Genomic DNA, 17,868 nt, shown 5'->3' on the forward strand with positions numbered 1-17,868 from the left:
ACAAGGATATATATGTGTAAATATCACCTTGTGTAGCTTAGCACATGAACCATTGTTTGGGAAAATTATGAAGTGAGCTAGTTGCCTAATTTGAGTCACGGATTGATGTTTTATTCAACTCAATTTGATTTGATGTTTGATGTGATTAAAATTTATTTAGATTTTAAATGAAGTAGTTAGACAAGTGGGAATTAATTTATGTTTATTATTTTATTATTTTTATATTTCATTTTGTCGAAAATGGATTTAATAAATGTCCTTTGAAATGTTATTGTCGGAAGCATTGGTTGAGACACCAAGCTAAATCTTTCTTCTTAATTAATTAAGGATGTAATGAAAAGCCGAATCATCATTAAGCTTAGTAGGTTAAAATTGGGTAAAGCTGGCTAATTAAAATAATCCCCTTTCATAATTTGGTGAAAATGCACATTTACAAATATATGAAACCTACTTCCTTTGATGCCTATAAAAAGATGGACCAAGAATGGTAAAACTTGCTATATAATCCATAATAAACATAATACTCCGTATACAATAAAATTATATTATTATTAAAAAAAATAATAAAGTGGTTATTTTTTTATTTTTTTTGAAAGGCAAGCAAGTTTATTAAATAAAAAAGGAACACGATACAAAATCTAGCAAGGGGCTAGATAAGATGCTAGACCACACGCGTACACACAATTACACGCACGAATACAACAGAGACTCGAAAACAAACACAAAGACACTAAAACCAACGCTTCGCGACAATCTAATTAAAACTACGATTCCGAATCCGAATCCGATGACGTGCAGGAGGAGCAACACGAGCAACAAACATCTTCCTCTTCCGATTCTCTCATCACATTCTCGATAAAAATTCTTTCATGCCATCGAAAATTATCTCGTCGTCGGTTACGTTTCATATATTTCCGTCCCCAAACATGCCTAATGAAGTGGCTTTTAATTAGAGGATGGACATATTTTTGTTTAGCACGAAAACGAGCAACCGCGGTGTGGTTAAATATCGAGGCCACGTCACAATCATTGTGGGGAGGATCAATCTCGGCACATTCATGCCTAAACGAACAGCTATCATTCTCAGAATTAATTGAACACTCTAGCCCAATTTTTTGTTCCGACCCAATTGTTTGTTCCAGCCCAACATTCATTTGAAATTGCATTGGAACTTGCAAGGGGCGTGAGTCACGCGTGCTATCCTCGGAAACATCATAGTCGACATTGGGAACCCTAACCTGGTCACTCGACGTTTGGGTTTCTTCCGACAACTGCACGGCAACGACATCCGGTAGAGAGTCCTGAACCGGAGGATCGCCGGTCCTATCATTAACTGTATCACGACTGCTCATAACTAAATCAATAATTTATAATTGGTATAGACAAATTCAAATTATACTGTTTTAACTAATGTTCTAAAGGAATTAAACTTGCTATAAATTGAATAAAATATACATAAACGTTATAAGAATTTAATGAAAACGTTTAATGTATCAGTATTCATTTTCCATAATATTACTTTTATTATTAATTATTATTATTATTATTATTATTATTATTATTATTATTATTATTATTATTACTACTTACTACTATTTATAATATTTTTATTATTATTATTATTATTGTTATTATTATTATTAATATTAATATTATTATTATTATTATTATTATTATTATTATTATTATTATTATTTACATATTAACTAATACACAAAAGTTATGAATAGTAACTAAGGGCATTTTCGACTTTACATTTTTTTTTTTTTTGTAATTTTAACTAAATTTCATTTTACCAACGCCCCCCACACTTTTTTAAAAAATTCAAATCGACCCCCCAAACAGGGGGGTAAAGAGTCAAATAAGCATTTTCATAAAAAATCTTAAATAAACTCCAACCAAATATTCAACGAGTCATATCTTCTCGCTCGCAACGAGTTAAATTTTTCCGACACCATCGTTAAACTCGAAATAATTTTAGGAACACAATGTCACTAGCTATACGCAAAACGGACGCTTTTTAAAAAACGCTAAATATTTGGGGTACTTTTCATACACGTTGATTTTGCGTTAAATTTTTAAAAGTCGAAAATTCCATAGCGAAACGCGGAGATGCACATATATTGTTAATTTAAAATAACATTTATATCTCTCACGGGTTATACCTTTTAGTTCGACTCGAGTTGCGCTTCAACGACATCATCGTTAGTCACAAAATAATTTTACTAAACGCAATAAAATACATTGAAAACCGAACCCCCGGCGCGAAGCGAGGGTTCGATAACTAGTTATAACAAAATGATCATTTCAAAGATAATACATGATTTTTTTGTAAAATCAACTTGTCGGCATCACCCAAGAGGTATTAATCACCTTCGCGATCATTTAGCACTCATGTACACAGGGACGTCTTAGAATATGTGCAAAGTGTGTGATCGCATAGGGACCAAACATTTTAAGGGGCTCAAAACTTTGTAATTCCTTTATGATTATATACATTTAATCCTAAAAATTAGTGTTGGGCCGAATTAGTGTTGGTTCACAAAGTTGATAGGATCAATTATATACCTATATCTAAAAGGGATAGGCCAAATGAATAGTACTATTCCTCTTTCACTTTTGGCAAACTTAACCCCCCAACTTTTATTAAAATACAAATCGCACCCCCACTTTATACTCTTATTAAAATACAAATCGCACCCCCACTTTATACGTATATTTTTTCCCAAATTTCACAAACTTGACCCCCTAACTTTTATTAAAATACAAATCGAACCCCCCACTTTACTAAAATTTTTTTTTTTTTACTAATATTCAATTTTCACAAACTTAACTCCCTAACTTTTATTAAAATAGAAATCGAACTCCCACTTTATACGTATATTTTTTTTAAATTTCACAAACTTAACCCCATAACTTTTATTAAAAAACAAATCGAACCCCCACTTTACTAACTTTTTTTTTTTTAAATAAAACCCGAACACTAAAAGAAGCAACTTTCACAAAAGAAACAACCCTTCAATGTTAGATGTCGAAAAAAATTCTTTTTTACAAAATTGATCAAGACTTTTTTTTTAACTCGCATTCAAAACGGAGCCCCCGGCGCGAAGCGATGTCTCCACAACTAGTTATTATTATTAGACAAAAATTATGAATAGTATCGAGGGTATTTTCGTCCTTTTGGCTTTTTTCCCATTTTTTCCCTTCAAAAAAGGCGCTCACACTTTGTTCAAAAATTAAAATCGACCCCCAAAACAGGGGGTAATGTGTCAAATCAACATTTTCATAAAAAAATCTTAAATAAACTCCACTCAAATATTCAACGGGTCATATCTTCTCGCCCGCAACGAGTTAAATTTTTCTGACACAATCGTTAAACTCGAAATAACTTTACGAACACAATGTCACTAACTATATGCAAAACGGACGTTTTTTTTAAAAACACTAAATATTTGAATCCACCTTTCATACACGTTGATTTTTTCCTCACGGGCTCCGTAACTATTTTCATCTATTAACAACATATACATATGAGTCTTATTATTTTTTAAGAAAATTATTTAGTAATTTTTTTGATATTACTCAGTAAATATTCTATTCTTAAATCATACGGAGTGTTAATATAAGCTAACGAGTTAATTGCGTTAAATTTTAAAAATAGCGAAATGCGGAAATATACATATATTGTTAATTTAAGATAACATTTAAATCTTTGACGGGTTATACCTTTTCGTTCGACTCGAGTTGCGTTTCAACGACATCATCGTTGGCCACGAAATAATTTTGCAAAATAAACGCAACATAAAATACATTGGAAACCGAACCCCAGCGCGAAGCGAGGGTTAAAAAACTTATTATTATTATTGGAAGTTTTAAACTCCATATGCGATTCCTTCTGATGTTAAAAACAAGTGAAACAAACAAAAAATGTCATGTTTAAGTTTTGATAAAACACTACTCATGGATGCTAGTCACCATTCACTAGTGGTACTGTACTACTTTGGTAGTGTAAGGTTCCACTATTGGGCAATTGAGACTAAAGTATTAAAGACCAGTTTATGGTTCGGCATTTCACTAAAACTAACCATAAAGATCCAAATTAACTAAAACCTTTTTAGTCCAAATTTACGGATGAGTTTTTCACTAAGCAGAAACGGTGAGATTGATACTCACATGTACGTTTTATAATCGGGTTATTTTGTGACCCTTCATGACCCTTTTCTGGCTACTCGAAAATGGCAATTATTATTTATGCTCAAATGTGAGTTTTGAACTTAAAACCATCTGTGAGGAAGAGTAAGACGTTGACAGTACTGTCTAGCTCCTTTTATGCTTCTCTGATCAGTTGAGGCATCTTCAATGGAATTGAGCATGGGGCCTTTTTTTTTTTTTTTTAAGCCAACAAATTTTATTAAAACTTATGAACAAGATTACAACCGAATGGTCCAAAGGACCCATGATACAACTCGACCGAAAGCTAACCAAAAACAAACATATACTCAACAAAAAACAGAGGCTATATACATAAAGAAATAACAGAAGGACTCAATAAGGAAAGAAGATTTTGTATGTGGGAAAAAGCCTTCAACTCACGGTTACTGCCAAGGTTGGGAACAACTTGTACAAGACAAGTGCATCGGGGCCTGGTTGCACTGGAGACTGGCACATAGCGGAGTGGTTGCTTGGCTTTCTCGGCTTGGTATCTTGCACCACGCGTGACTACTTAATGAATATATCATTGCGCCAACAATTAAGAGAATTGCAAAAATATTCTCATTTCCGTTCTTAATTTTGCACACATATATTTAACTATTTCCAAAGACATACCAGATACCAAATACCAAATTCAATTATTTGAAAAGGTATTTTAGTATTTTCAATCAAAATAATGTTGATGTTTGTCTTTCTTGATATTTGTTTGTATACGCCCACCCAAGAACATGCACTTGTGTTCATTCTTTACTTTGTTAACATATGTCTTCTCTTTAATATCCAACCCCACCATAAGTCACCATCCATGGCTTCCATATGGATTGATCATAAGATTCATCCTTTACATTGCAATGGGGTCTCTTTAGCAATCCATCTATCACTAATAATCTCATCTTATTTGTTCCTTATCCTTCCACCATATCTTCATCAATAAATGCTCAAAACTTATTCGATCACCGACAACTACTATTAACGAAAATAACAACGTACGTGCTAGGGAATTGACAATTGAGCAATGATCTCGTTACAATGTAAAGGGTCCACACATATAATGTCTTTAAATAAATGGGTGTTTAATGCAAATAGTAAGTAAACTATAGTATATAGTATGCTATGAGTATTTGGTTGAATCAAGAATCTGACCAAATAAAAAATAACAAAAAATATTATAGAAAGATGATCAGAAGTACTTATTAAAAATTAATATAATTTGGTTATTTAGTCTGCCCTCCTAAAAATGATGCTAAAAATACATTAACAGAGAATATTAGTAGAGATTAATTAATAATGGGTAGAAGATGAAATGTAAGAAATTGGTGCATGAATGGAAATTGGTACATGTGGAGTAGCATATATACTTTTCGTAGATAAGACACGGGACGATTGGAATAAATGGCTTCCCTGGTATTCAAGTCTCTTACCTATGAGACAAAAAAACTTTTATTTTTAATCTTTAATAACTTGCGGAGTAATAATTAATATTAATTAATAATCTACTTAAATCATTGGCCTAATGATTACGATTTTGATTTTCTCATAAGAGAACTCGGGTTCAAATCTAATTAGCCACATAGGACTCGGGTTCAAATCTAATTAGCCACATATTTAGTAAGGCAAGTGATAGAATCAAAAACAGTTATGAGATAATTCGATTATATTAGAAGGTAAATATAATCTTCGTTCTTAAATAGTGTAAATTTATAAAACTTTTTCATCTTTTAAAATGCGTATAAATAATTATAAACTTTATTTATAAAAACTTGGTTTATCTTAAATATGATTAACTAGAAAAAATCCGACCGTGCGTTGCTGCGGTTGTATTCGACGCGCGGTCCAATTTGAATATACGATGTCCGTTTCGCGTATAGTTAGTCGTGTTGTATATGTATATATATGTATGTAATATAGCCCGAAATATTTATTTTTTTTAACGATGTCCGTTTCGCGTATAGTTAGTCGCGTTGTGTTCGTAAAATTATTTCGAGTTGAACGGTGGTCTCGGAAAAATTTAACTCGCACCGAGCGTGAATATAGGGCCCGTTATTTAGTGTTTTTTTAACGATGTCCGTTTTGCATATAGTTAGTCCCGTTGGGTTCGTGAGATTTTTTCGAGTTGAACGGTGGCCTCGGAAAAATTTAACTCGCACCGAGCGAGAAGATAGGGCCCGTTATAAATTCGGGTGGAGTAAGGTTTTTTTTATTTTAATTAAATTATAAATTTACGTTTTTTACCCCTGAAAAAGTGTAAAGCTGAGGGGTTGTTGTGTAATTTGTGCGAAAGTTTGAGGACCATTTGTAGTGTGAACGCAAACTTAAAACGTAAAAATGAAACGACCAAAAACAGGTGGAGGTTTAGTATGTAAGATAGAAGATAGATAGATTAATAATAATATCAGTTTTTTAAAATAAATTTATCTTAAATATGATTTTTATAATAAAAGTAGACATCTTATACGAAAAATAAGAACTTAAAAAAAAAAAAAATGTAAAAATAATTCTTTTGAATGTGTCCAATTTTCTTTGAGCTAAACAAAACTTACATTCGTGAAATCGAGTATCTTTCTTTGTAATCTTTTTATCTCTTCAATTCATAAATTAATTTATCTAACATGATAATGTACGAGCTTTTAGCAACTTTATTCTTCAGATTGATAGTTTTTAACATTAAGTTAAGAGTAGTTAACAATTTTAGTCAGAAATTTATCTGTTTAGCTTTAAATGAAATTGGTTAAGCACCATCTTTTCTAAATAATAATGTTTAGTTTTATATGAGACTGGCTACGCACCATCTTTTCTAAATAATAATAATAATAGAAGATAATAAAAACATACAAATTTTAAAAGTACATGATGGGTATAAGACACCATTAAGTTCCAAAACTGTCCTAACAAAATATCCCATCTGCTAAAATGTTTCAACTCATATCTGTTTGTTTAACAGAAAGAATCCACATAACAGATTAGACTTGTCCAAGACAGAATGCAAGTACTTCACAATGCTAATGCCGAACCCGAAACCAATCACCGGCTTAAAAATCTTAGAAATAAACACCACTTCAATTAATGGGTTAATGATGATACCTGTGACGATCACGCTCACCCCTTTCTCGACCATAATCTCTGTCTCTGTCGTACCTGTAATCCCGATCCCGATCCCGATCCCGACCACCTCTATCTCTCTCACGACTTCTGCTTCTGCTTCTACGCCTACCACCACCACCACCTTCTCTATTCTTGCTACTCTCTCTTTCGTTCCTTCCTCTGTCTCTGCTTCTTTCTCTTCTCTCTCCTGCAAAAACAGGTATCACACACACAGAACAATTTAAAAGGTAGAAGGTTTTCCCTGTTCGAGCTACCCGGAAGGGCGAGTAATCCGACCCCATACTCTGATGTATGCAGCCCAACAGGATTACTCCATGGATGTTTCCAACCCTTCCCTGGCCACCACTAAATATTCGTCCCAAACGAGATTCGAACCTGAGACCTCTTGCAAGGAACTCAAAGCCCCAAACACAGAACAATTTAGGTTATTGTAATTTCAAGTGCAATTAGGCATGGAGATATAGAACAATAATGTGTGGGAGTTTGAATATATTACACTCAACCATGCTGTGCAAAGTAAACAATAGAGAACTCTCACAGAATGTTCTTTAACCCAACATATTGGGGACTTGGGTACGAGTCAGTTATGGTGAACATAACATGTAACTGAAACTTTTGGTTAATTAATTTGACAAACAACAGGTATTAGTTTTGAGTGGCTCGGTTAATCAGTTATCTGATCCGTGTCAGTTGATTTTTGACCATTAGAATATCTAAATTTTAGGCTTGAACCAAAACCAATAAAGCTCAGCAAATAACATGAAAACATGTTTACGATTTGTATAAGTTTGAGCTTTAGCCAATCGTTCCTTGGGTAGTATGAGTGCCCGGGTTTGATTTTATTATCGAATTAGCCATATCTTGTTGACCTTTAAAATTCATTTTTTCCCATTAACCAGCACAAAAAGCAACGATAGTTTTAGTTGACCAATAGTTCTAACAGCATATCATATCTTGTGGTGGCCAAAAAAGAGTCAGAAAACGATCACAGAATAACCCGCTTAGACCAATTACATATGAGTAAAAATGCTCACCCTCACCAGGTAGCTTGAACACAAAACCTTATCCGTCTAGTTCTAGTTTACCAAATTTTTTTATAATTTATGACACATGATTTTTAAAAATTATCATTCATTTTTTCATTTTGATATTCCAAAATCATAAATTATACTTCACACTCCGCAGTAAACAAAAGACGGAGTAATAACTACAGTTATACATAGATACATAGATCAGAATGAGCCTACTTAATCAAATTCTGTACCAAGACTACTTAATGCCTACAGCACGCTAATTGAAACAAATAAATAAACATTGATCTACGTTTGTCACATACTTATAATTAAACAGGCATTCAAAAAAGTATTAACATACCTAGATCTTCAACCTCCCAGCCTGCACGCCCAGTTCCAGGTAACACCTGACCAACTTCAGTTTGCTGTTGTTTCACACGAAATTTCTTCTTGAGGTTTCCAAATTCATCATACATCTCACCATCATCCTAAAATTGCATAGTAAGGGCTTGCGAATGCAGAATAAAAGTTTATAAGAACATTATATATTAGAAATGGGTCGTACTTCTTCAGCTTCCCGCCTGCGTCGCTTTGTTTCCTCTAGTTCTTCTTCATCAAGTTCTTTGTACCCGCCAGCACGTCCTCCTCTACATAAGAAAAAAGAGCATACAACATATAGTCTTAATTCACCTTTCATAAAGATAAAATAAAGCTCGAATTCAATTAGTTAAACACACAACTAAATTGAACATACATGTAATGGGAATACCATACCATGTATATAAAAAAAAAAAAAATGTATAAGAAGGCAGTCCCGACTTTTGAGAAAGCGGCTATTCTGCCTTGAGTGGCGCATTCATTGATATCAAACGTAACCATTTACGGTTTGAAGCAGAAACACAATATTTGGTCAAACTTTGACATTACCATTTAGATGAGAAAAAAAAAAAAGTTTCAGTTCCTTTGTAATACCTCACGCCCCCTTCAGTAGTACCAGGTTTATTGGTGTTGCAAATGTTGCATTTTAATCGCTTGGCCCAATTGATGTTACCACACCTGCACAAACAGTTTAACCGTTAAATATAAGACATGATCACCAAATATCTTTAACCTATGTCTTGTGTGAAATAGTCTTCATTTTATAGAAACCAAATATATCAAAACAACGGCTTAAATTTATTCCAGGTAATTTTAACGAGTGCACAAGGGCACTCGTTATTAAAAGCCTAACTATTAATAGCAGGAACAAATGTCGATTCGAAACAATAAAACACAATGATTTACTTGTTAAGTGCTTACATTGGACAAGACCAATCATTAGGACCAAAAAGGCCTGTGGGACCACCAACTCCACCACGACCACCTCCTGCATCAGGACAGCCACGACCCCTGCCACGTCCACCGCCTCCACCGCCACCAGACGCACCAGTTGGTCTAGCACTTCCACAACGGTTACATACACCACGAAACGCAAAGTTCACATTCGTACAACTGCCACCAATATACGGTAATAAAAAAAACAATACAAAAACATGTTACAAGAAACTGCAATACATCATTAATAGTTTTAAAAAAAAGCCAGAATCAGCTGCTCACCAATGTCATATCACAGACCTTGTATTCGGGCACATCCAGTCACCATCTTGTTGCCACGCCTTTGAAGAAACGTTTCCGGAAGCATCACCACGTCCTCTACCTCGGGCCCCACCATCACTCACGTTCAATACACTTTCATGCAGTCCAATATCATTGACCAAATTCGGTTCAACAAGTGATGGTGCAACCAAATTATGTTGACTTTTTGACTCGGCCATGAAAACTTCAATTATAGTCCCATGAAAATCTTTATTATTAAACCATTCAACAGCAGCTTGTGCAGCATATGGATCTTCATATGTCACTGTCGCATCTCCCTTTGGCTCGTTTGTTACTTTGTCACGATATAACCAAATCTTTGGTCTGCACGTTCTTTTATCTTTCTACAAAATGGAAACATAGACTTTAAGAAATGTATAAAAAAGAGATATTGTGGAATAATGAAACGAAATATGCAGGTAAAGAAATACCTTTTTAGAACCCATACCTTTAGCAAGCCAATGGTGCCAAAGAATTCGGCTAACATATCTTCATCTGTTCCAGGAGGCAGATTACAAACATAAACAGATCCGTTTGCAGGGGCTCCCTTAACCGAGTAGTTTGCCATTTTGCTCTTATCTCACAAAAAATCGTAAGTTATATAACCAATGTCATGCACTACAAAAGGCATAAAAGTACAAAGCATTAGTTATGTGAGCCAAGATATTGCACTTTAGCTTTGGATAAAAAAAATAAGGATAACAAAAGATATAAAGTGTATATATTTTACGTATTATGAAACACATAAACTTAAATACATGTCGAAAATAAGTATTGTGAAGGTCCACAATAAGTCATTTGATCACATCCACAATAAGTATTATGAAACAAATTCCTTCATAAAACAGTGTGCGTGGCATATGAGAGTATTCAATGTCAACTATTGCCTTTCAAAAAAAAAAATAATAATAATAATAATCATAAGTACCAAATTATAAAAAAAATATGGATATTTGCCTTCATGGCTTTATATCATCTGTTGATTCACATTATTATGTCTATGGATTATTAACAAAAGGGTAAAAAGCTTTACTAAATTTCTCATTTCTGGTACTCAACTATTTCTTGATCAAATTAAAAAAATCTAGGTCTCATTTTACCAACAAAAAAGAGATTATTATTTTTACCTTCAGAAGCATCATAATCAAAAAATATTTTTTTTTAGATGGTAGTTGAACTAAAGCTTTCTTTTTACTAGCATACAAATACAAATTATGTTTATTTAGCTTTTGAAGCATCACAACGTCAAAAAAAATCCTTTTTTTTTTTTAATCTCAAAAAGAACTTAAATACCTTACATATTTAAACTCATAAAGAAGGTCCACTTTTTGATGACGACACGAAATTAATAACTTAAATTCACACACTAGACACAAAATTGAGTGTGTAAAATGAGAATTTTGAACAAGTTAGTACCAATTTGTAACATTTACCCTTAATTTATCCTATAAACTATAAACTAAACGCCTTCAAAAGTAAGTCTCTCAAAGTTTTATAAAAAATAAATCATATCATTTCAGCAAAGAGAGATAAAAGCATAAATAAATACAAATATATAAAATCTAATTAAGCCATTGATACAAAGACAAATAAATCCAATTGTGAAACAATACATGGTCAACATAATTTGAGAATTAATTTGTTATCAAAATTCGTAATCGATATTAATTTAACATTCATCAGAATAAATTACAACATAGCAGAATCAGATAATTTTAAAACCCTAATTTTTGTTACTGTGTTGACGTGTAAACAGATTTTCATTAAGAACGTAGTTTGATACGAATGATGGAAACGTGAGATATAAGTAACAGCGTTTATGTGCACTTACCGGAGATAAACGGAGACTGACGGTAAGGGAGGTCGTAAAAACGATGACGATGAGTAGTTGTAGGGCGCCTTATTAGTGACACTACACAATTGGGTGAATAATTTTGGGTCAGACTAAGAGCCTATTGGGCTTATTACCTTTTTTATTTATTTTTTTATATTTTTATTGTGTCTTTAAACGTGGTTTCTTGAGACAGGAAGGAATTTCACATAATATGCTCGAAGACACTTTCGATAAGTTTGGGCCGATTAAGGAAATAAAGGTGTGGTCGTTTCGGATATTTGCATTTATTACCTATGAACAAATTGCTCATGCTTTTTTGGCGATTCAAGACATGAATGGTTCTATTGTCTTCGAAAAACCTATCTTTGTTGGACGGCCATGTCGGCGGAGTGGTGGGAATTTTACTCGTGGGGTTCACTCATGATCTTGTGTGTCAACACCAAATCGAACCGTTGCTGATAATTTTGGATCAGTGTGTGCTCTTGGTTGATTATATGCCTCTTGCGGAGGCCAAGGTTAAAGAGTTCCTTCTCAATTGCAATGGGCGTATTTCGACTTTCAGAAAGATGGGCACGTTTGCTGGGGTTGTCGATTGTGTCGATTCAGAGTCGTATTCCAAGGTTCTTGCGATGGGTCCGGGTTCGAGATGGTGGTTCCTTTTTCTCCAAAGGCTAGCGAGTTTTTTTAGGTTCGTTTGGGTTGAATTACGAGATTTTTCGGTCAAGTATGTTTCCGATGAGAATATTAAGAGAATTGCTAGCAATGTGGGTACGGAAGTGAAGGTGGCTCAACCCTCGTCTGATTTATCAAGCATTGGATCTTCGTTTGCTTTTATTGAAACTACATGTGTTAAACATCTTCATGAGCTTGTACCGGTGGCGTTAATCTCCTATTCACTTGCTAAAGGACATATTTGGGTTAACGAGCTCTCCGACACATCGGCTGTGCAGAGAATACAGGTTCTTTCTTTTTCTTGTGACTTTATGCAGGAGTTGTACGCTTCTGTTTTGAAGGATGTACATTGGGTGACCTTCCCCGGGCTACAGGAGTCTGTTTCGGTTCCTCTGTTTTGGGTAGTGTTGGTCGCCATGTTGTTATGGTTATAATGGTTGATACGGATGTGCTGTCAAGTCTTGTGGTTCAGTCCAAGCACTTTGCTCAAAGTGACGGCAATTTTGCGTTTGGAAATTTTAAAAGTCGGGAGTTCTCGGGTGAATACGGGTCCTCGTACAGGTGGCAATTGCATTGGGGGTAAATCTACTGAATGTGCAGGTTTAGGTTTAGATCGGTCTCCCTCGGTTACGTTATCTGTAGACAAGGTTCAAGCGGCTTTAGATTCTCATGGTATTCGCAGTCGCAAAAGCGCTCGTTGTTTTAGTTTAGCGGATGATGATGACGTGGTTTCGGAGAATTGCAAAATGGATAATGGGGTTTGTGGTTCGGATCGTGTTCCTAATTTTCTGGAGGTGAATGGTGTTTCTGATATTCATCTTGTTTGCAACATGGTGGTGGAGGATGATGGTTGTCCTCAGGTTGATTTGGGTCAAAATAGACAGGGAGAGGAGATGGGTCGGGAGGCATGTGTGGGTTTTGAGAGTCTTGATGGGACTGGGTCTGGTTTGATGGGCCTAGATGAAGGTAACACATCGGGTAAGGCTACTAGTTTTTTTGAGGAGGTGGCGAAAGATCTTGAAGGATGTATTAGGGTGGAAGGTAAATTGCTTAATTAGAAGGCGCTTCCGAAACATATAGTGAGGAAGGGGTTTAAGGTTAAGAAAACGGGTACTATGAAAGGTTAACATTGAAGGTTTTATGTAGTTTTTTGGTTTCTTAGTTCTTTGATATTAGCATATTAGGGTATTTGCAGTTGTTGCTTAGTCTTGTGCGGGCCTCGTTGCCTCATTTTGTATATTTATTGCGGGTTTTCGTCTTTTTGATGAAACTCGAGTTTATAATGTTAAAGTTTTTTTTTTTTTTTTTTTTTTTTTTGCCAAAAATAAAAGTTTAGGGAAATTGATTAGAATGCTCTTATATCCATGCGGAAATATTTAATAATATACTCATAATATTTTGAAATTACAATAATGGTTTCAGACCATGCATCACGCACTGCGTGTAAATTTGGTGCGTGATGTGTGATCACCAAGCACTAAAACATGACAAACACGTGGTAATGTGTCACGTACTAACCAATTATAAACACATGGATAGCTTGGCCAACCTGGCTTCAGAAAGAACGTCCAGGAAACACTAATGTGTAATAGGATGCGTCGTCTTCCTAACCTCGACATTAACGTAATGATCCATGTCGGTCCGAGCACCGAATTTGAAACCAGCCATCAAACATAATTCACATCAACTGAACCTCAAGGTCAATAAACGGGTCAACGCAAACCAAAGATCATCGTGTTCATCTTGGATGTCGACCTTATATGGCACGTCTCTTCTTTTTCTTTTGAAGCATATGATGTAACCATGGGCCAAAAATCGTCTGACAAAAGCGCCGGCTGTACCGGTGTCGATTGGGTCGCTATGTGTGACGATCGCTCCAAATCCATATGGACGAACACGTCATTCATCGATTTCATTGCGAGGTATTTGACCTCTATATGATACGTTTTGTAAACATTGCATTCTTTTGAAAAGGCACACCATAAATGAATATTTAAATCAAAGGTTTTCGACATCTGATGATTTCTACATATAGACAATCACTGTAAATAATAGTTTACAATAGTACTTCCGTTGACAATGCAGTTAAAATAATATACATGGTGATGATTTGGTGAATGCAACGTTTCCTTGAAAAATATGCCATGTAAGACTCCATGCACATAGCTTGTCTAACATATAAGCAAACAGCGGAAGACTTCTAGGGAACCTGAGAATAAACATGCTAACAAGTGTCAACACAAAGGTTGGTGAGTTCATAGTTTTAATGTTTTGCATAATTTGTACATAAAAGTGGATCACAAGATTTCAGTTGTTTCATCCAGAAACGTTTATCAAATCATTCTACAAGATTGAGCACCCTGGTAACTAAACTTTAACGTATAATAAGTACCCCTGTTTTAACATACATGCAACCAACATGTACAATACACGCAAACTAACGTGTACTAACCTCAAATAGCATACGTCTGTTTTATAGTTCAGGCTAGGGTTTCTATACCTGGAGCAGACAGGGATGTCAAGCCCTATGGATCCATATACTACTACTCGCGCCCACCAGTTCTTATAACTGGCAGTTACTAGTTACCAAAGCTAAGGGATTTTCGGTTTAAACTCAGTGTAGAATTTAGTATTGAAAGGTCCGCGACTAATCCTCCCGGACGGAATCTTCAACAGTTGGTTCCATTGTGATGATCGACTCCAAGTAATGTTCTTAATATGAGCAAATGCACAGCGGAAGGCTTAATTCGTACCTGAGAATAACATGCTTTAAAATGTCAACATAAAGTTGGTGAGATATAGGTTTAGTGCCGGCAGCAATATATATATAGACCACAAGATTTCGTATATAAACAGTTTAATAAAAATATTCTAAGTGGTTGAGCACTTGGTAACCATACTTAACAATTAATCACGTCGCATATTCCCTTTAATATGAAATCTTACTACACTGTACCAAGTGTAGTCACGAAACGAAGTACTGTGCAACCGTTGAATACTGGTCGTTCAGTCCGGTTGGGGTTGTCAAGCCCGATAGATCTATCAACAGGATTCGCGTTTACAATACCGCTGTAAATGATAGTTACCAAGCTACAGGGAAGTATGCCAGTGGTACAACTCAACGTAGAATATATTTTTCAGTTACTTGTGTCCATAACGTAAATCATTTATAAAAACAGCGCATGTATTCTCAGCCCAAAAATATTTAGAGTTTAAAAGGGACTATATACTCACCATACTGTATTTTGTAGTAAAAATACATATAACATCATTGAACACGTATAAGGTTGGCCTCGGATTCACGAACCTCTTAAAACAGCTTTAAAAAAAAATTGTGCCAGCTCCTAGACTCGAACCTAACACCACTTGCTACCTCGAACCAACAACCAACCATCTCGTCTGTCCTGTTTTTCTGTTTTATACCCGTCCTAAATTATTAAAACCTGATTTCTTATTTCATCTTCTTCCTCACTAATTCGATCCAGGTTCCACTCCATTATCAACTCGTTTTATTATTATTTTTTTTTTTTTTTTTTTTAGGATTTGTAAACGAATCAGAAATACTTCGTGATTGTTTAAAACATTTAAAACATAAACAACAGAAAAATAAATATGCTGAAACCGTTTGTATTGGGGTCGTATGAACTTGAAATCGAATTGGACTTTGGACACTGTTATAGCTCACGATGTTAACATGAAAAAGGCAGTAAATCACTCTTAGAAACTTTTGGCATCATCAATTTGACTTACAAGATTAAAACAAATTCCAAATTTTAGGATGAACACCAATTTGTCTTTTTAAACAAAATCTTTAACTCCAAAAATTGAGATTTGATAAAACGAATTATGATTTGAAATTTCACAGATAGTTTAAATAAACGATTTCTATAACAATCGCATTTATGGATTTTGCTGTTTGTTTCGTAATCAAGTTATGGTACAAAAAAAAACCTGTCGTGACAGGGCAGGGCTTATACTATCGCCCATTTCAGTTTTAGTTCAACAGATAAAAGACCGATACCAGTAGTTAATTGATAATGATGATGAGGGATTGAACGATTTTTATACAACAACCAGATAACTCGATTATTATATAGTGAAGATTAATTCACGGGTCAATAGTAAGAAGCAGAAAAGGATAAAGTAGAAAGTTGAATATGAAAAGGATAAAGCAGAAAAGGATAGCTAACAGTTTATATAGAATTCATCTTCTAATATTCGATTTTAGTGAATTTTATAAAGAGAACAGATTTCGTATCTATCTCATTGTTTTATAATTTATTAAATATATTAATACTAATAATTAACAAATGTGATATTAATTATAGCAATTATATTAAAAATAATAATAAATAATATAAATACTAATAATCCTAAAACTTTTCATAATTATATTATTATTGATAATAATAATAGGTTGTATTAAAATTTTATAATATTATTAATAGAAATATTGATAAAGATAATAATAATAATAATAATAATAATAATAATAATAATAATAATAATAATAATAATAATAATACATAATCATTATTAGTAACTAAAATTGTAATTTTACTACTAATTACAATATAAATAATGATACAACAATACTAATGATATTAATAATAATAGTAATTATATATATCAAGCCAATTATAAATTTTCATATCTTTACAAAATATTAATAATAACCCTGTTGTTAGTATTAAATACATATCCTAATAATAAAAGTGGAAGTAATAATATTAGTAAAGATAACGATTTAAATGCATTAAATTTCATATCTATATATTATCTATAATAATATATCTAATACACATAGTTGTTCGTGAATCGTCAGGCTTGGTCAAAAGGGTAACTGATTGTCCGAATATAGATTTCAAACTTTCTAGACTCAACCTTAGGGTTTTTGCTTATCGTGTCGGAAACATATAGAGTTTAAGGTTTAAATTTGGTCGGAAATTTCCGGGTCGTTACAGTACCCACCCGTTAAAGAAATTTCGTCCCCGAAATTTGGTAGAGGTTGTCATAAATAACAATAGGAATGTTTTCATGACGAATATGAGGTAATAATAGGGTTTTATCATTATTGGAAGATATGGATAAAACGATTCGATCAAGTGAAGCGCACGAGTGAAGCTATCACAAAAGAGTGAAATGAGTAAAATATACTTGTTTTAACCGATGACGTAGTTATGATTGATTTCCGGAATTTACGGGATTTTTTTTTTTTTTTTTTTTTTTTAAAAATCTTACGTAATAAGATCTGATTCTTCGGCGATTTAGGAATTCAGAATCTTCTTTGATTTAATGCGGCTATCTGTTTCGATTTTTCTGTCGGATATTTTACTATAAATCCACTCTTTCGTTTCCTTATTTTCCACAATTCCCATCTTCTTACCTTTCTCCATAATT

General features: G+C 33.8%; 1 protein-coding gene across 2 annotated transcripts; it reads right to left on the bottom strand.

Annotated features, from left to right (window-relative positions):
* Window positions 1-7,012: 7,012 nt before the first annotated feature.
* Window positions 7,013-11,892, bottom strand: LOC139847370 (transcription initiation factor TFIID subunit 15-like). Of its 2 annotated transcripts, XM_071837035.1 has the most exons (8): window positions 11,794-11,892; window positions 10,411-10,580; window positions 9,942-10,306; window positions 9,627-9,818; window positions 9,300-9,383; window positions 8,893-8,974; window positions 8,689-8,815; window positions 7,013-7,501 (listed from the first exon to the last, which is right to left on the bottom strand). In XM_071837035.1, the coding sequence occupies exons 2-8, from the start codon at window positions 10,528-10,530 to the stop codon at window positions 7,281-7,283; spliced, it is 1,191 nt and encodes a 396-aa protein (XP_071693136.1). In that variant the 5' UTR covers window positions 10,531-10,580; window positions 11,794-11,892; the 3' UTR covers window positions 7,013-7,280. The 2 variants fall into 2 exon arrangements, with proteins under 2 accessions (XP_071693136.1, XP_071693137.1); XM_071837036.1 differs by lacking the exon at window positions 11,794-11,892 and having other exon boundaries at window positions 10,394-10,525.
* Between the last annotated feature and the right edge of the window lie 5,976 nt (window positions 11,893-17,868).

This window comes from Rutidosis leptorrhynchoides, chromosome 5, assembly GCF_046630445.1.
Source record: "Rutidosis leptorrhynchoides isolate AG116_Rl617_1_P2 chromosome 5, CSIRO_AGI_Rlap_v1, whole genome shotgun sequence".
Classification (NCBI taxonomy): Eukaryota; Viridiplantae; Streptophyta; class Magnoliopsida; order Asterales; family Asteraceae; genus Rutidosis; species Rutidosis leptorrhynchoides.

What these genes read in the sequence shown, in the direction of transcription:
- LOC139847370 (XM_071837035.1), bottom strand. Translation starts at nt 10,530, where the DNA reads ATGGCAAACTACTCGGTTAAGGGAGCCCCTGCAAACGGATCTGTTTAT. An exon ending in ACTACTGAAGGGGGCGTGAG is followed by an intron (nt 8,975 to 9,299) that starts GTATTACAAAGG and finishes TTTCTTATGTAG; the next exon opens with AGGAGGACGTGCTGGCGGGT. An exon ending in CTGGGAGGTTGAAGATCTAG is followed by an intron (nt 7,502 to 8,688) that starts GTATGTTAATAC and finishes CTGTTTTTGCAG; the next exon opens with GAGAGAGAAGAGAAAGAAGC.